This window comes from Trypanosoma cruzi, genomic scaffold, assembly GCF_000209065.1.
Source record: "Trypanosoma cruzi strain CL Brener 1047053516725 genomic scaffold, whole genome shotgun sequence".
NCBI lineage: Eukaryota > Euglenozoa > Kinetoplastea > Trypanosomatida > Trypanosomatidae > Trypanosoma > Trypanosoma cruzi.
Genome location: NW_001849575.1, coordinates 357,259 through 375,255, shown reverse-complemented (window position 1 = coordinate 375,255; position 17,997 = coordinate 357,259). Strand labels below are relative to the sequence as shown.

Below are 17,997 nucleotides of genomic sequence, written 5' to 3'. Positions count from 1 at the left end.
TTGCATTTTTAATCTCTCATTCCTTCTTTTTTTTCCTTTGGGGGCAGTCACTATGGACGTTTTTCTTTTCTACTCTTTCCTCTTTTAATTGTTTCTTTTGCACTCTTCCTGTGAGGGGTGCCGTGTGTTTCCCGCCCAACTGCTCCACTCGCACACCCACCGACACGCTCATGACGACGGCCCTGTGCGCCTCGCCCGCTGCACGCATGAGGAGGGGCCGCGACGAACGGCGCGCTGAGGGAGCCGTGACGTGTGGGCGTGCGACGAGGGCCTGTGGGGCGGAGCACACATTTCTTTCCCTCTTGTTTTGTTTTCTTTGCGGCCAGGGCGGGCAGACACCCGCAGCGCCACACACACACAGCCACGCCCTGCCGCCGTGTTGTTTTCTTTTTTTTTTTGTGGATGGGTGTGTGCTGCCACCGTGTGTGATTGTTGAGGTTTGGGCCGTACCGCATGTACCGCTGCCATCCAGCTGTGCCTCTTGCTGTGCTGATGTGCCTCCCTGTGCTCCCTTTATTTTTTTCTGCTTTTCCAGCACACACACACATAAGTAGTTGCACAGTGGTCTGCATGAATGCTCTTGGCGACAGCGGGGCGTGGGCTTGCGTCCCGTGCTGAAATGGCAACACGGCTGCACGATGCCCGCCGTGTGTGAAGATGTTGCCTGCTCTTGGGACCATTCTCTCCTCTGTTTTTGCACTGCCGGTTGTGGGCGTTGCTCGGTGTGTCCTGACGCGTGACGGACGGTGCCACGATGCCCTTCTCCGGCGATGGCAGTCGCTGTGCTCTCCGCACACATCCACACACTCTTCCTTGTCTCTCTGTGGGAGTGATTGCGGCAGGGCATTGCTGCGAGCGTGATGGGGACCACGACGGCGTCACCCCTCGAGAAGGTCCCACGCTCTGTCGGTTGTGGAGCGGCGAGGCGGTTTGCCTGCAACCCGACTGACAGAACCGCACGGTCGCTTTATTGCGGTCACTCCGTCGCCATCATCCGCTGCGGTGGTGTCCGCAAGAACCGCAGCGCCGATGAGGATGGCCTCGTAGTTACCTGGCAGCTCAGAACTTCAGGTCCTTCGCCCCTCAGGATCGCCCTTGCTGCTCGACTGGCGCAGCACCATCCCGGCATGGTTTTTTTGCAGGAGTGCGGGCAGCAGAGTGCCCCAGCGACGAGGCTCATTGGCTGCGGTGACTTCCACCAGAAGTGCGGTGGGCGTGCCGGTGGCGTGGCCTTCTTGGTGCGCCACACCTTGCCGTGCGAGCGCCTGTTGCTCGTGGCACCAACTGCGTGGAGACCACCGCCTTCCGCGTGTGCCCACAGGCCAGCCCCAGCATGTACGTGGTGACCCTCTACAGCCTTCCCACGGCAATGGCTCACGCTGCTCACTTTGCGAGCAACATTCGTCGCTTAGGCCCCGCAGCGGTTATTTGCGACCCGAATTCACACCATGAGCTGCGGGACGGTTGCTCGCCATCAACGACGGCAGGAGAGGACCTCGCCGCCACCCCAAGCGACATGGACTCTGAGCTATCCGACGACCCGGCACAGGCAACGTGGAACAGCGGCCGCAGCGTCTCGTTTCCCGAAGTGACTGCGCAACGCGTACTGCGTGTCTCCCACTGGACGTCCACCCGTTTACATGGATTCGGACCACCATCTGCCATCCCACGCTGCAGGGACGGAGGACGGCATCCCGCGACAGGCAGGCATGCTGCCACGACGGAAACATGACGCCGTTGTCCTGCGTGAAGCCGACTGTTATGCTTCCACCTCGGCGTGTGGAACTTCTCTGGCCGCTGTGACCACATGGTTGGAGATGCACCGAGGCACCGTACGAGTGGCAGCCGTGACAGTCCCACAGGAACCTGGACGGACGGAATGGAGCAGGCCGAGTGTGTTGCAGCGGCAGCCTGCCCCGAGCTGAAGTGCCCCGCAAACGGGAGGACCGCAATCATGCCCTCCGCCGTGGCTTCTCCATGCTGTCAGAGGTCCGTGCGAAACAGCTTGGTGCCCTCTCGAGCCAAGGCCTGTGATGCCCTGAGACATGGCGGCACCACGTCCCTGCCCTCTGGGATCGGCTGTGCTGCGGTGCTGTTGGGACCGCGTCTGTGCTCCGCCTCCACCGGAACCTCTTCCCGACGTGAGCACCGCCACTCCTTGCCGACCAACAAGCGGCTGATGGGCGTCCTCCTGCCCACTCTTCGGCAGACCGGCACGCGCCCTGCAGATCACAAGCAACCCTTTATGTCGGTGGTGCCGTCCCTTCCTCACACTGAAGAGGCAGGACCACCCCGAGCTCCTCCGGAACCTCCACCTGGCGTGTCCACGGCACCTCCTCGGAGAATGAAAAGCAGCAGATCAACGTCGCCCTGCCCAAGCTGCAGCAGCGTCTTCTCGTCCGTCCACAATATGAAGGCACACGGCCGACGCACTAACCCTGGCACTCCAATCGTTGCAGAAGGCCTCACATGTGGATTCTGCGACAGCTCCACGGTCTTCCCAACAAGTGCCTCACGCGCAGGTCACTACCGAAAATGTCAAGCGTATCAACGAGCAAAAAGCGGACAACGCACCTCTGCAAGCTCCAATGACAGCCGTAGCCCTTCAGCCACTCCTCTGCTGCAACCCCCACCAGCCGCTGAGCCCCGACAATCCACGGGAGGCCCTGCCGCACACGCTGTGGGTATGCCGCCGTCCTCGACAACTGAGCATCCGACTATTTGGGAACACACCCTCTCGCACGACAGCATCGTTCAAGACGGAAAAACTGGCCACATCGCTACGGACAGCCCGCAGGCCATTAACGAACAGTGGCAGCAAAGTATAATGAAACAAATATTTCCCTTTTCTCAGCATAGAAAAACGTCACCTTCACACTCGCAATTGCCACCGATGAATGCATTGCGCAATACCGCTCTGAGCTGCAATACTTCCTGGTACCATCCAGGTCCATTGTCGACACATTGATGCGGGTGGGCACCCATCCATTCCTCCCAATGACGGTGCATGTCTGCGACGCACCTTCAGATCCAAAAGGCACGTCCCTCACCACAACCGGGATCGACTTCGCCCTGTGGGCACGCATCGCTTTGTCAGAGGAGCAGGAGTACGTCAGGCTGGCAGCAAAGCACCCGCCGGCACAACACATCACAATCATCATCACAACCAGAAGTACCAGCAGCACTGCAGACCATGGGGTGATGTGGATCAACTGATGCATGCTTTACATAAAAGAAAATACTTAATGGCTTGACAAGAATAAAAAACACTGACAATATCTGAAAAGAAAAAAAAATACAAAAAGAGAATTTAGGCGTACGCAGTCAAAGCAAGCCAACAATTCAAAAACACGGCTAATGGGTGCACTCAACCACAAGTAAAACAACAAAACTATAAGAGAAAAGCCGAAGCATGGGACGACCAGCACACACACTCTCATTGCTCCCGTAAAGCAAAACACACACACACAGGGAGAGAGAGAGAGAGGTCGCCCACTCAATGCAATAAAAACAAAACAAAAACAGTTACGGTGCTCCGCCCATGCAGCCAGGCAGGACGGCAGCGGTGCGTGTGCTGCAAAAGAGAGCACCAACGGGCCTGCATGGGTGTGCATTCATATATACAATGGGCACATTATGTGTGTGCCTCGTGGGATGAGGTGAGGGCGAGAGTCCATGCAAGGGGACACACACAGAAAGTGAGAGAGAAGGACAAGTGTGTGTGTGGGCGGTGCACGGCTCTCTCACCCTCACTCTCACGCGGCCACCACCGCAGCAGCAGCCGCACACGCAACAAAAAGAAGAAGAAGCAAAAGAGGGGAGGTGGTGTGGGAGACCGCGGTGCTGCTGTCACTGTCGCCAGTCGTTGCCGTTGTGGTTTTCATGCCTGTGGATTCGACTGGTGTTTCCTTCGGATTGGCTTCTTTATTTTCATTTTGTTTTTCTTCTTGTGTCACTGCACCATCAGCTGCTGGATCTTTGTCGCCAGTTGTTTGAGTGCTTTGGGGTTTTGTTTTATTCGATGCTTCCTCCACACGAGAAGATAAAATTGGCTCTTCCTGACCGACTGCTGAGATCCCCTTTGTAGTGCTGGTATCATCTTTTTCTTCTTCTTTTTTCTCCTCTCCTCCATACTCCTCTTCATTGCCATCATCCTCCTCTTCCTCTTCCTCCTCCTCTTCCTCTTCCACTTCATCTTCATCATCATCATCTTCCTCCTTCAATTCATTATCCTTATCAGCTTCACCTTTTTTCGTTGTGTCATTTGCCACTTCTGCCGCCTTTGCTGCGGATTGGAGTGCTTGTTCTCCGGTTCTTAGTTCCGATTCCTCTTCCGTTCCCGGTACGGGCACCGATCCTGCTGCTGGTTGTGACGCTGCCTGTTGACCGGTTGGGCCAACTGCTCCAACGCCATCAGTTGTGTTGTTTTTACCTTCAAGATTATTGCCGTTGTCGGTCACACCAGTACCCGGAAGGGTTGGAGCTGCTTCAGAACATCCACCAGCGCAGGCACCGCACCACAGCACACAGAGGGCACATAGCAACAGCAGGCGGCCAGTCACCATCATCATCACGGCTGCACACACAGTCTAGAGAGGGGCAAAGAGAGGAGGATGAGAAGAACACACACACACATCAGCAGCAGCAGCATGAAGAAGGAGTGGTGATTACATGAGGGCTGTTGCCATGACCATGGGAGACGCGTGCACGCAGGAATAACAAGCAACAATAAAACACCGGACAGCACGGCGCACAACTCCATGGCATGTAAAACCCACACGCAGCTGCCCCCAAAATGGAAAGGAAAGAGGACGCAAGAGTGCGGCAGGAACACAGAGATGACGGCGCAGAAAAGGATGCCAAACCGGCGTGAAAAAAAAAGCAAAAAAAAAAAAGCTTTCACCCACAGCGGCCACATCCAACACGCAAATAATAATAATAATAATAATAAACACCACGCACGGCAACTCACAGGGCAGTGAATACCCTGTCGCCAACCTTCATGGCTGCTCGCCCCGCACTCCTCGGGAGTCCATCGCTCCGCCGCCTTCCTCCTTCCCGCGGCTCCCCCACACGAACAGCCACAGCACACAATCGGGTCCATCCGCACCCGTCGCCACGCCACCCTCAACGACCCAACAGGCAACCGCCCAACGACCGTTGCGGAAATCACACACCCGCAACAAAGCACGCGACGCAACGTCATGTCACGTGGACCCCTCCGTCGGCAGCACGTCGTGTCGATCGTTTGGCCGGCACACGGAACAGTCAGTTGACATAACAGAGAAGTAAGGCAGGTACTCAATCAAGGAATCTCCACACGCACACGGCTCTTTTGATGCCAATGCAGCTGCCACGGGCACGGTATCCGAGCGGAAAATGACAAGCAGTAAAAAAAGCCTCGCAAAATGAAACCAATCCACAGGCCCATATGCAAAGCGCCACTCAGGCTGCTGCGGCTGCAGGGTCCGTGGGCAAAAATGCGCCTTACTGAATCCCGCCAACTATGTCAGTCTCCCCTCCCACCGATGCCACGCATAATGCACGGTGCGCGTCCACAGGCATCCACTCCCGGTGCCCTAGCAACACCTCAGAAACGAACGCAACAGGAGTAATACAATGAGCATCACACTATGCCACCGCAACAGCAAGCACACCACAGGACAGCAACACGCCACGCACCGATGTTTTGCTATTTCAGACAATTCATTTACCACACAATCCAAAACACAAATAATGGGAGAAGCGAAGCATCATTACACAATGCCAAAGCAGATAAATAAAAATAAAAAAGTCAAAACCACACAAATCCCTCGCACACGCACACAAACACACCACAGTATTCTCCAGAAAAAGTCAAACAAGTTGTTGTTCCTAAACTCATTGAAAACACGCGTGGTGACGCCACATTAGCAACCAACACAAAAGGGAAAGAGTGTATACAGCATATCCCTGGTAAAAAGTATACAGACAAGCAGAGCACATAAATGTATGTACTGATAGGAAATGCCAATTGATATAGGCTTTTCTCTCTTGCAACCACTGCTGAGTGCGGACCACGCAGAACTCGACCGCAGTCGCCTCTTCGTGCAGCGGCATCCATGCAGCCACCCAATAGAGTGTTGGCACGGCGGCGGCAGCGGCAATTAGAAGAAGCAGCAGACAGGGACAAGCAGCAGCAGCAGTGTTATTGCCGTGGATCGAAGGCGAGGCGTACTTCATGTCTTCCTCCCAACCCCCGCGCCCCACCGCTGCGTCATCCTCCCTCGGCGGAGGGTCCACGGCGCCGTGCGCGTCATCAGCGGCACCAGGGATCCTGGGTCCCGTGGCTGCGGCACCGCCACCGGCCTTGTCGCTCCCGGCCTCATCTCCTGTTGGATTGTCCCACAACAGACGTCACACCATCGGCGGCCACATCGTCGTTGTCCGGAACATCGCTCTTCTTCTCCGCCTCCTGCGGCGCACCCGCGGTGTCGCTGGGCAAGATCACTCCGTTGCCGTCGTGGCACCTGGGGCGACTTCCTTCTCCTCTGTCAACGGATGCTTCTGGGGAGCAGTCGTGTCGACATCCTTCGGTGGTGTGCCGCGGCCGGTCTCAATGCTCTCCGCAACGGGGACAGATGCCCCTGGCAATCCTTGTTCAGTAGATGCCGGTGAAACCGTCCTGCTCCACAGCCTCTCCTCGCCGTCCCACGGAACCATTGGAAGTAGGCTACCACTGGTGGCAGATATCGTGCACACCTGCGCGTGGTCACGGCAAATAACGTTTCCCTCATCGCAGGGTCGAGTGGCCCACGCAATCGTCGCCCCGTCCGTGCATGATACCCAACGGACGTTACCCTTTTCAGTCACTTCCAGATGCACCTTCATGCTGAGGCACCTCAATGCCGCATGCGTGGCAGCACTGAAATATGTCTCCTCCGGGTTCCTCGCATCCGTCGCGTTGGTGGGAAGCCTGTCCAGACACCAAGAAGAGGGCTCATCCCCAGGCATCCCAGAAAAATATTCTCCTCTCCAAATAACACCCTCAATATCCCTCATATCCAGTGCGGGATCAGTGATGGGGCAACGGCCCATTGGGCGTTTTGCTGACATCTCATGGATACTCCCCAGACACCAACCGCTAAAATAACAATCCGACGTGCAGCGTCTGGCAGGAACGCCCAATGCGCAGAGCATGTGGGGGTATTCACTCATGTTCGGTGCGGAGCACTTCCTCTGCAGCAGCCGGCACCCCCAATCGGTGCCATCCACTCATCCCTCGCGTGGCGCTGCGACCAGTGCGACTCCAGCGTCCTCCCGTCCCCATCGCCATCCTGCAGCTCCATGCCATCAGTGTCGCCGCAATATTGGTGCTCCCTCGCAGCCATCGCGGCATTCGTCGAGTGCACCACCACCGACAACGCCCCGCCACGCACACCGACAACATTCCTCACCATGCTCCGGCTGGCCATGTGCGGGCAGTTGAACCCGACAGCATGGGCCAACAAGTGCGCGGCGATGCAGGTAGCGATGCAGGTAGCGATGCGTCCGTGAAATAAAACTGACAGGCAAAGTGCATGGCGCCAGCGACTGGACGGCCATCCTCCAGCGTGACGCACCGCAGTGCCCACACAGCACCCAGCACAGCAGCCACGCACTGCGCGATGACAGAATCGGCAACAACAGCGGAACAATGCTCAGCAGGCACCGTGAACCAACATCAAACGCTGCCCGTGGCAAATGGGGGCACAAACAACGGACCTTCCAGTGGCTGGACGAGCAGACGATCCTCATGCAGTTACACAGCAGCAGGGAAAGTATCCTCTTCAAGGATATTGCCGTGCGCAGAGGATAGAACACCATCCTCACAGTGGCGATTGTCATTCAATAAATTCATTGCGTGAGACCAGGAGAAACCGCAGTGCCCCCATGCTGTCACACGGGTCTGTTGTTGACGTCTTGATGCGGACGGGCACCCATGGGTCCTTCCAGACGCCGCTGCACACCTGCAATGCGTCCTGCACCCTGAGATGCATTCTCCCCACCGTAAACGAGATAAAACTCGCTGTGGGAGCGCACCACATCGTCAAGAAATAAGGAATACTTCAGGGTGAAAGCAAGCCATCCACTAGCAACCCACATAACACAAATCATCAATAGCAGCACCAGTAGCGGCGCAGACCGTGGGGTTAACGTGGATCAACGGACGCATGGCGTATGTCAAAGAAAAGCTAATTGGACTTACAAGAATACAAGAGACTGACGCTTCCTCAACAAAAACAAAAACATATAAAAAAGAAAAAAAATTCAGGTGTCCGCAGTCAAAACAACCTAATAATCCACAAAAAAAGGGTAATGAGTGCTCTCAACCACAACACAAGTAAAACAATAAAAGAAAAGCCGAATCGTGAAACGACCAGCGCACACACTCTCATTGCTCCCGTAAAGCAAAACACACACACAGGGAGAGAGAGAGAGAGAGGTCGCCCACTCAATGCAATAAAAACAAAACAGAAACAGTTACGGTGCTCCGCCCATGCAGCCAGGCAGGACGGCAGCGGTGCGTGTCGTGCAAAAGAGAGCACCAACGGGCCTGCATGGGTGTGCATTCATATATACAATGGGCACATTATGTGTGTGCTTCGTGGGGTGAGGTGAGGGCGAGAGTCCATGCAAGGGGACACACACAGAGTGAAAGAGAGTGAGGGACAAGTGTGTGTGCGGGCGGTGCACGGCTCTCTCTCCCTCACTCTCACGCGGCCACCTCCGCAGCCGCAGCCGCACACGCAACAAGAAGAAGAAGCAGAAGAGGGGAGGTGGTGTGGGAGACCGCGGTGCTGCCGTCACTGTTTTGTGTGTTCGTCGTATCAGTTGTGTTGGCGGTTACTGTCGTTGCTTTCGTAACTTCCCCAGTCCCTTCTGAGCCTTTGTCTCGGTGGCTTTGTGGTGTGGCTGTGGTCGCAGGCGATGGAACATTTTCTTTACCTTCACTCGTGGTGTCTTCGCCATCCTGTTCTCGGGAATCAACACTGTCTTCTGGAGGTGGTGGAGAATTTCCTCCCGCAATTCCCGCAGGCAGTGTGTTCTCTCCGTTAACTGTTTTGAGTGGATTCTCTACTGCTGGTGTATTTTTTTCGGTTTCCTTCTTTTCTTCAACTTCCGGTTGCGTAAGATTGGCATTTGATTCCCGACTGCCGGAAGGAGAAATGCTCCCAGCAGATGAAATTGACTCGCCTGTTTCCTTCTCACTGCCAATTAAATTCTCTTCCCTGGAACCTGAGCCTATTGCACCTGTTTCTCCTTTATTACTCTGCCCTTCTTTTCTTTTTTCTTCTTCCTCTTCGCTTTCTCCATTTTCCGTGTCTTCAACTTCTTCATCATCGTCCTCTTCCTCTGTAGGTGTGGAAGATGCGGGTGTTACATTTTCTTTAACGCCTGGTTCTCCACTTTGTAAGCCTTTGGGTCCTTGTGGAGTCTTTTCAAGAGGTGCTGGTGCAGGTGGAAGTTCAGCATCACTCCCAAGACCCGCCGCCTCCCCTTCGTCACAACTACCGCCGACACCGCACCACAGCACGCAGAGGGCACACACCAGCAGCACACGGCCAGTCATCATCATCGCCATCACTCCTATCACTTGCGTGCACCCTTCAGCACAAACTAACTCCCCGTCAACGCAAAGTGAAAGCAAAAAGAAACAAGTCACACAACCGCGCCACCAAACAGTCACAAATAACAACATCCCATCAACACCATGAGGCAGTTGGAATCGCTGCGATTGCAAACAACACACACCGCTCTGCAAACGTGAATCTAAAAAGTAAAAAAGCACAAAAACAGAGTTGAGGGCCTGGGAAGACTCCCAAAAGTAAAAAAATGAAAAAAATGATCAGGCACGACTTCCATTTCATGTGCCAAGCAGCATAAAACGACCGTGCGTTGTTGTAGATAAATAACTCTTTCACAAGAAAAATAATAAAATAAAAAACAATTGTACTGTCCCACCAGCCCTCACAAAACAATACTCACATTTCATTGCGGCATCCGGCCTGTTCCTCCAATGCTCCTTTCGTGCAGTCCGTGGGACACACAGCAATGACGCCGGCACCGCGTGTGGGCAACAAAACAAAACAAGAAGGAGAAGCACGTCACACACGACATTGTGCAGCAGCCGAACATTAAATAAATAAAGGGTGCTTATCATTCCAGGAAAACAACAACAACAAAAAAGCACTAACAAAAGTAAAAAGAAAACCCGCGTAGAATGCGGCACGTATTCTCCGTGAGAAATCGCAAATCCACACTCCGTGTCTCAGAAGACTGCCACAACTCCACACAATCCCAGAAGCAGAGGCAGCAGTGGTTTCTCCACCCACAAGATGATAATTTCGCTGCCTTCCACCGTCGGCAAGGAGATGTCACCTTCGAACAAGATTCCTCTGCTCGCTTAGATCCTCTTTTTTAAAGGAGATGTGCTCTTTGTGGCGCTGCTGCACGCACCGCTGTTTGTCGGTTCCTTGGCAGCGGGGGCGGGCGCCCGAGGACCATGGATGCTGTCCCATCGCTGCACACATCGGTGGTATTGGGCGTCGTGAGGTCAGGAGTCAAATATTCCTCCATTCCTACGGAATTATTCGTGCCATCGTAATCCGAGCAGCCTTTCGCCGCAAAATAGTCGAATATCGCATTGAAAGCCTCCTCTTCCGTTAGATCTTGAGTGTCTGGTTTCTTATCAGTACGACACGCAGTCCAGCGGCTCTCGCCGACTGGGCGCCAGTGCACACTGGGATCTTTGCTCCCACACAACAACTCCGTCTCCACACACGCCATACAATCATCATCATTTTCCGCGTACACCTGCGAGCAACAGCAGCAGCAGCAGTAGTAGTAGTAGTAGTAGAGTTGCTGAATTCGGTAAGCCGATCTGCGCACAGAGCGGAGAAGAGAAAAAGAAAATAGAAAGAGGTGCAGCAAAAAGACTCACACACATCGTCGCAGCGTCGCTGTTGCGTGCGCGGTAATGATGCGACCTCCCGCGGCAGGCACAACTCGCACACTGCATGCACTGCAAAACGGCATCCACACAAGAAACACACACACAACGACAGAACAGCCACCAAAAACTAGAAGGAGGAGAGAACCACAACCATCTCCCCCTACTTGCACAACAAACGGCCCTCCACTTTTTAAGCAATATAGTTTCTGCAAGCTTGCCATAGTTCCGCTGCACGCTCTCAGCGCCCACAGTGGGAGTCAGTACATCGTGCAGGTAAAAAACAAAACCCGTCTCACTCCCGTCGGAAAAAAAACAAAATTACCGTGACGACAACAACAACGGTGCAAGGGTGTCGCATCGGATGATACGATGGCGTTGTTGGCGTCCAGATAAATGACGCGTACCCTCGAAAATACGCGTGGAAGATATGGCACGTAAGACTGCAGAGTTGCGTCCTCAGATAAACGGTATTCGGAGCCAGCCCTCTCCTTCTCGGTGGAAAAAATGGGTCAAAAATGTCGTCAGAGAGGCACCACTGCAGACGGCAGGGTAGAGCAACGTACCGCACACGGGAGCCAAATATTCGACTGTCTCGTCCCTGGAAAAGTACAACCAACTTGGCCAGGGTTGTCTCGCTCTCTGGCAATGGCACATTCAAAAAAAAAAGACTCACAGTATTGAAGGGACTCAAAAAAGCCCCAACGCGCGTGCTGCGGCTCCACGAGGATGTGGACGGTCTGCATGTGTCCATGCAAGTCACAGCCGATAGGCGCATTATAGGGGATGCTGCTTGAGTGCGCCAAACGACGGTTACTTGCCTCATGCCACATCACAGGCAGGCCGTCCCTCATCAATCCCTGCAGGATTCGCCTACACTCCTCCAAGGAGTACTGGGGGCATCCGTTGTGCTGCACGCGGATTGCATCATCTTCCACAAAGACCTCATTCACTAAAAGGCCGCGGTTAAACAGCCCGTCCACAAAAATCCTCAAAGGACCGCCACCCACCGCGTGCTGAGGTGGAAAACGCACGCGATGAATACGTCTCCGGTAGGTTTCATCGTGAATACACAACCGCTATTCCCTCCGTCACAGCGTCATCATCAACACAGCAACAACGCGCCAGTGCCGGCTCTGTTGGGTACAATGGGAGAGAAACTCCCATTCTCCAAGCCATGATATCAACAAGAGAGTCAGAAGGCTGCTCTGCCATGGCGATAACGTGTCCCATCAGGCGCAGCAGAATATCAGAGTCAAGCTGATTGGAAGGCTCGGCTGTCACCCCGCCAATGAGGGAAATGCGCGGCACCACGCGATGCTCCGCTGGCATTCCCGCCTCCGTATTGTGTTCCCTCAGTAACGGACTCTGCGTCAGCAGCAAGTGAGGCAAACCTCGGTTTGCTCCGCCTGAAATTCCCCCGGCATCTGCTCAATTCACCGCCATGGAAAACCGGCGATGTGCAGCGGCGGAGCATTGGATCGTTTCAGCAAACAAATTGGAGAAAAAGGGCTCAAACACACCCACAAGACTCCCAGCAAGAAAAAAGGAAACACGGCATGACTGACACGACTCAGAGTCATGTTTCTAAGACAATGCGTGGATGACTCCGTCGACGCCACACCCGCACCATATGCCATCAACTCCTCCACGGCAATAATCCTGCAGAGTACGGAGAGGACGTTTCGCGAGCGCATTATTGGCGGAGCCAAGCAACTGTACCGTCAGCAGAGGGCAGCTGTCGGCGGGGGAAAGTGAAGGTGGTGGGACTGTTGGGGAGGGTCGATGCGCAGTTTCCCCCACAAATACGAGGCGGGTGAAGTGAAACAAACTCGTCTGAACGTCACCGGCCACCAAGATGCATTGCTCCCTGCCGTAAAGATTGATGAGCTCGAGGCTGGAGCAACTACTCGCAATGCGTGAAAGCGTCTTCCTGCACTGACGCTGCGATTCACATTAGACGGGCAACTTCAGAACAGTTGATCCCCAGCAGTAAAATGCAGCTGGCAGTGACGCTGTGGATTCTCGATTCCCCCGGCAACGAAGGACGAAGAAAACTGGTCTCCCCAGCTGCGCGGCATCCATCCATTCACTCTGTGCGCTCGGAGTGCCCCGCAGCTGCCTTGAGAGATGCAGCGGACAGACCTCCCTTATTTTTGCCTCCATCCGTCAACTGAGACTTTCGCGGAGGTGTCGGCACACACCGAAGTCCCCCTCGTGCCCGCCAAACAAAAGACACACCCGTTGAGCATCGTTACGTGCATCGACGGCCATGCAAATAAATATCCACCGCAACGCAAAGTGTTTCTTATTGGGCACCAAAAAAGAAAACTGGAGGCGGCGGCCTGGACAACACAGAAATCAAATCACACTCCAGGCAACGCTGAAATACATGCGAAAGGGCCAACGCGGGACCAGCAGCACAAACACTCGAGAGCTGCTGCGTGAACTCCAGGGTAAATGGATCAGCCTCAACGCATGGGGCACTAATTACGGTGGGTGACAGCGCGAAAGCCAACGGTTCCGCAAGGCCGGGAATTGTGGAGACGGCATTCAAACCCTCCTGGGATTCGTGTGCAAAGACACGCAAATAATCCGCCACTCGGTGCAAGTCGTCACCATAATCCTCATCGCTCTCTTTGCCGTCATTCGTATTGTCACACTCAGAGCCGTTGAGGGAAGATGCTGCCATGATGATTGTGACATCACACTGAATGAAACAACGCAATGCCTCGAAGGGTGCCGAGTGCACGCATCCCTTCAGGCGGCGACACGGCACATTCTTAGCAATCTACAAAGCAAGAGCAACGAAACAGCTTTCATCCGCCATCGTAATCGCGTCCAGCAGCTTCGCCCTCTTGTTCCTCGGCGCCTCGACCTTCTCCGCAGCACCAGCTGCCGCTGCCGTAGACCACGCTGCTGCCGCACTCACTCCCACAGAGAGACAAGGAAGAGTGTGGGTGTGTGCCGAGAGCACGGCGACTTTCATCGCCGGAGGAGACCATCGTGGCACCGTCCGTCACGCGCCAGCACACACCGAGCAAAGCACACTCGGCAGTGCAAATACATTCTTGCGGAGCACTGTGCAAATACTTATGTGTGTGGGTGTCTGTTGGAGAAGCTGAAAAGAGAAGGAGCACAGGGAGGCACATCAGGACGGCAAGAGGCACAGCTGGATGGCAGCGGTACATGCGGTGCGGCCTCAACCTCAACAATCACGCACGGTGGCAGCACACCATCCACAAAAGCAAAAAAAAACAACAAAAAATCTTAAAAACACGGCGGCAGGGTGTGGCTGTGTGTGTGGCGCTGCGGGTGTCTGCCCGCCCTGGCAGCAAGAAAACAAAACAAGAGGGAAAGAAATGTGTGCTCCGCCCCACAGGCCCTCGTCGCACGCCCACACGTCACGGCTCCCTCAGCGCACCGTTCGTCGCGGCCCCTCCTCATGCGTGCAGCAGGCGAGGCGCACAGGGCCGTCGTCATGAGCGTGTCGGTGGGTGTGCGAGTGAAGCAGTTGGGCGGGAAACACACGGCACCCCTCACAGGAAGAGTGCAGAAGAAACAATTAAAGAGGGAAGAGTAGAAAAGAAAAAAAGTCCACAGTGACTGCCCCCGAAAGCAAAAAAAAAAGGAATGGGGGAAGTGTGGAGTGAAAGATTTAAAATGCACAAATTAATAACTAAAAAAAAAAAAACTAGCAAAAAATTTTTAAAGTAAACAGGTAAAAAAATTTAAATTTACAAAAAACAAAAAAAGCCGAAGCATGGGACGACCAGCACACACACTCTCATTGCTCCCGTAAAGCAAAACACACACACACAGGGAGAGAGAGAGGGAGAGGTCGCCCACTCAATGCAATAAAAACAAAACAGAAACAGTTACGGTGCTCCGCCCATGCAGCCAGGCAGGACGGCAGCGGTGCGTGTGGTGCAAAAGAGAGCACCAACGGGCATGCATGGGTGTGCATGCATATATACAATGGGCACATTATGTGTGTGCCTCGTGGGGTGAGGTGAGGGCGAGAGTCCATGCAAGGGGACACACACAGAAAGTGAGAGAGAAGGACGAGTGTGTGTGCAGGCGGTGCACGGCTCTCTCACCCTCACTCTCACGCGGCCACCACCGCAGCCGCAGCCGCACACGCAACAACAAGAAGAAGAAGCAAAAGAGGGGAGGTGGTGTGGGAGACCGCGGTGCTGCTGTCACTGTCGTTAGTTGCTGCCGTGCTGTTCAGGTTAGGGCCTTTGGCTGCAACGGTTTTTCTTTCGGTTGTCTCTTCCTTTTCTTTGACTTCTGCTGTTGTTTCTTCTGCCTTATCCAATTCATTTTCATTTTTTTGACTTGTTTTCTCTGCCTCATTGTGGGCATTGTCCTTTACGGCTGTTTGCCTTCCGTCAAAATTTTCATTTGTTGTTGCTTTTTCTGAACCTTCCTCGTCTTTTATTACCTCTTCTCTGTTTTGTGCCTCCCTTTCCGCGGCAGGTGTTTCTTGATTTGATTTTGCTCCAACGGTTGTCTGTTCTTTTCCTGCATCTTCTGGTTGCGTCTTTTTTCCCGGGGTTCCTGTTTCTGTTTCGGCTGCATTTTCTTCGGTACTTAATTCTGCTGTTAAATTCTCTGCCTGTGATGGTCCTGCTGCTTCTTGCGTTTGCGTTCTGCCGGCGTCTTCTTTTCCCCCAGTGTCGTCATCGTTCGTTTTCTCAATACTTTGAGGGTCCGTAACTTCAACAGGGGGAGCAGGCTGAAGAACTACAGGTGCGTCAGGGGGTGTACCGTCGGTATCACCACCCCCATTCAATTCTTTTCCTTTTTTATTGCTTCCTGCATCTCCTTCCTTCTGTCCTTCACCCTCTTTGTGATCTGTGCCATCAGCTGAATCTTCAGTGTCTTCAGCATCTTCCCCGGGATCTTCAGGATCGTCCTTTTTATTCCCTTGAGCCTTTTGCTTTTCTTTCTCTTCCAATTCTTTTTGCGGTTCTTGTTTTTCTTCTTTGGGTTTCACGACTTCGTCTTGAACTTGCAGCGTGACTCCGTTCTTTTCTTCCCGACCTCCATTTGAATTGCCGATGGCTGCATTGTCAACTTGTTTGTTATCATCGGTACTGTTAGGACCTTTCGTCTCTACAGTCGGCCTTTCCTCTTTGTCTTTTTCCTTTGATGTCCCTCCACTTTTGCCTTTCGCCGTCTCAAGAGACTCTGCGGGTTTCGGTGGATTCTCTCCTCCTGGTGTTGTATCTGCTTGCCCTGGTTCTGAAACGACCGGTGGTTTCACTTGTGACTCTTCCCGCGAACCAGCACCAGTCCCTGACTGATCCTCTGGGGAAGATACGGAATTTATGTCAACCTCACCAGAATCAACATCACCATCAACAGCAGCAGCAGCCACGGCAAACTGCTGACGCCTCCAACGGCTACGGCCATCCACAACGGCACGCACACCGTCCATCCCCCGACCCACGCATTCCTCCACGGCGGACGCATTCGCACCGCCTCCTGTCCTCCTGCTGACCTCCACCGCGCAACCCCTCCGCAGCTGAGCGCGCCACCGCGAGAGCGAATACTCAACCGCACTGCCATCGGCACCATCAGCATCATAGGCCGCAATTCCCGAAAGACCGCACCACAGCACGCAGAGGGCACACACCAGCAGCACACGGCCAGTCATCATCATCGCCATCACTCCTGTCACTTGCGTGTAGCCTTCAGCACAAATTAACTCCCCGTCAACGCAGAGCAAAAGCAAAAAAGAGACAAGTCACACAGCCACGCACTGTCCCATCCAGCAATGAGAGTCGCGCACCATCAGAACAATTAGGTGGGCGTGGTTCAACAAAAGAAAAAAAAAGAGGAGCGTTCCTCGCCCGTGTCCCGTTCCTCACACCCCCACAGTTACCATTACCGTTATTCTCTCTACTCAGGCCCTCACAGGCACGCCACGCTCACTTCAACACGCGCCCCTCCAGCACAGGCCTCGGGATCGTCGGGCCCTCCCAGCACAGGTAGTCCGTCATGCGCTCCCGCTGCGCCGCAATGTCAGCAACCTCCCAGTCGAACAGTTCCGTGTCCTCCACGTCCCTCACAATCGCCGGCATGCCCCGGCCGCCACAAAACACACAGCGCCACAACGTCGTGCCGCCTCTCCTCCCCAATCATGAGCGCAACGCCGAACGCGTACTTGCGCACGTGCTCCATGCGCTGCAACCACCCGCGGATCAGGTTGGCCGTCATGCACTGTATCTTGTTGTCCTCCTCGTGCTTGGAGCAGACCTTCACATCCTCTCAATTCACGGCATGGGTGCTGCGAGAGGCTGCCGGGTGGTGTCACGTGTGTGGAAGACGAAAATGTGCGGGAACAACAGCCACCCTCACTCCTTCACACATCTCCACTCCGTCCACTCTCCCGCACACAAGGACGGTGTCATGGGGAAGAGAAGCCCGTCGCACAGCGCATGCACAAGGGCACATGCAATAGCAACGCCATCCACGTCGCACCGCAGTAAAGAGCCATGCGCACAGCACAAACACGGCGGCAACAAGAGGGACGGGACGGATACAAGTACATACCGCAGTCCTTCACTTCTCCCTTCCCCAGCGGATTGGCGTCCCACACGCACAGTGAGGCACGGCGCACACCATCCGCTCCACTCCTAGTGCACTCAGCAGGCCGGCGCCCAGTCGCCCTCGTGCCATCGCAATGAGGAACACAAACAATCGTCGTCGCGGAACATCGATGCCTCTAGAAGGAAAGAAGAGAAAAAAAAGGAACGAGGGCATGTCAACTGCACAGTCAGCAGAGGAACACTCAACGGGATACAAAGACACACAGTGACAGCAGATACGGTAACTACAGAAACAAACTGCAGGGATTAAAAAAGAAAACAAAAAAAGAACGGGTGGGAGTCCGGCATGACTCCCAAAAGTAAAAGAAAAAAATTAATGAAAAATTGATGCGGCAGGGCTTTTATTTCATGTGCTGAGCAGCACAAATCGACCGTGTTTATATAAATATTGCCCGCACCAAAAAA

General features: G+C 54.2%; 5 protein-coding genes and 4 pseudogenes across 5 annotated transcripts, besides 16 other annotated features; all 9 read right to left on the bottom strand.

Annotated features, from left to right (window-relative positions):
• Positions 1 to 39: part of a sequence feature (A-rich) that runs on past the window's edge.
• Positions 1 to 84: part of a sequence feature (areas merged during assembly that could not be assigned to a particular haplotype. This can correspond to areas where the two haplotypes were merged or to regions with more than two copies in the genome that were merged during assembly.) that runs on past the window's edge.
• Positions 85 to 118: a sequence feature (heterozygous, Esmeraldo-like haplotype).
• Positions 119 to 690: a sequence feature (haploid, Esmeraldo-like haplotype).
• Positions 691 to 3,552: a sequence feature (areas not merged during assembly with more than two copies in the genome that could not be assigned to a particular haplotype).
• Tc00.1047053510371.80 (uncharacterized protein) lies at positions 2,802 to 3,221 on the bottom strand (the record flags this gene model as incomplete). The annotated part of the gene is made up of 1 exon (XM_808335.1): positions 2,802 to 3,221. The coding sequence occupies one exon, from the start codon at positions 3,219 to 3,221 to the stop codon at positions 2,802 to 2,804; it is 420 nt and encodes a 139-aa protein (XP_813428.1).
• Positions 3,553 to 4,411: a sequence feature (haploid, Esmeraldo-like haplotype).
• On the bottom strand, positions 3,756 to 4,571 carry Tc00.1047053510371.70 (mucin-associated surface protein (MASP), putative; the record flags this gene model as incomplete). Its single annotated transcript, XM_808334.1, has 1 exon — positions 3,756 to 4,571. One exon carries the CDS (start codon positions 4,569 to 4,571, stop codon positions 3,756 to 3,758), a length of 816 nt encoding a protein of 271 aa, XP_813427.1.
• Positions 4,096 to 4,219: a sequence feature (GA-rich).
• Positions 4,412 to 9,422: a sequence feature (areas not merged during assembly with more than two copies in the genome that could not be assigned to a particular haplotype).
• Positions 4,929 to 4,951: a microsatellite.
• Tc00.1047053510371.61 lies at positions 7,228 to 8,169 on the bottom strand (annotated as a pseudogene).
• Positions 8,735 to 9,604, bottom strand: Tc00.1047053510371.50 (mucin-associated surface protein (MASP), putative; the record flags this gene model as incomplete). Its single annotated transcript, XM_808333.1, has 1 exon — positions 8,735 to 9,604. One exon carries the CDS (start codon positions 9,602 to 9,604, stop codon positions 8,735 to 8,737), a length of 870 nt encoding a protein of 289 aa, XP_813426.1.
• Positions 9,278 to 9,377: a sequence feature (GA-rich).
• Positions 9,423 to 9,521: a sequence feature (areas merged during assembly that could not be assigned to a particular haplotype. This can correspond to areas where the two haplotypes were merged or to regions with more than two copies in the genome that were merged during assembly.).
• Positions 9,522 to 9,530: a sequence feature (areas merged during assembly that could not be assigned to a particular haplotype. This can correspond to areas where the two haplotypes were merged or to regions with more than two copies in the genome that were merged during assembly.).
• Positions 9,531 to 9,811: a sequence feature (haploid, Esmeraldo-like haplotype).
• Positions 9,812 to 10,775: a sequence feature (heterozygous, Esmeraldo-like haplotype).
• Tc00.1047053510371.40 (uncharacterized protein) lies at positions 10,441 to 10,809 on the bottom strand (the record flags this gene model as incomplete). Its single annotated transcript, XM_808332.1, has 1 exon — positions 10,441 to 10,809. The coding sequence occupies one exon, from the start codon at positions 10,807 to 10,809 to the stop codon at positions 10,441 to 10,443; it is 369 nt and encodes a 122-aa protein (XP_813425.1).
• Positions 10,776 to 17,997: a sequence feature (areas not merged during assembly with more than two copies in the genome that could not be assigned to a particular haplotype).
• Positions 10,848 to 10,879: a microsatellite.
• Tc00.1047053510371.35 lies at positions 11,294 to 12,295 on the bottom strand (annotated as a pseudogene).
• Positions 12,624 to 13,634, bottom strand: Tc00.1047053510371.30 (annotated as a pseudogene).
• Tc00.1047053510371.10 (mucin-associated surface protein (MASP), putative) lies at positions 15,081 to 16,649 on the bottom strand (the record flags this gene model as incomplete). The annotated part of the gene is made up of 1 exon (XM_808331.1): positions 15,081 to 16,649. One exon carries the CDS (start codon positions 16,647 to 16,649, stop codon positions 15,081 to 15,083), a length of 1,569 nt encoding a protein of 522 aa, XP_813424.1.
• Positions 16,917 to 17,231, bottom strand: Tc00.1047053510371.5 (annotated as a pseudogene).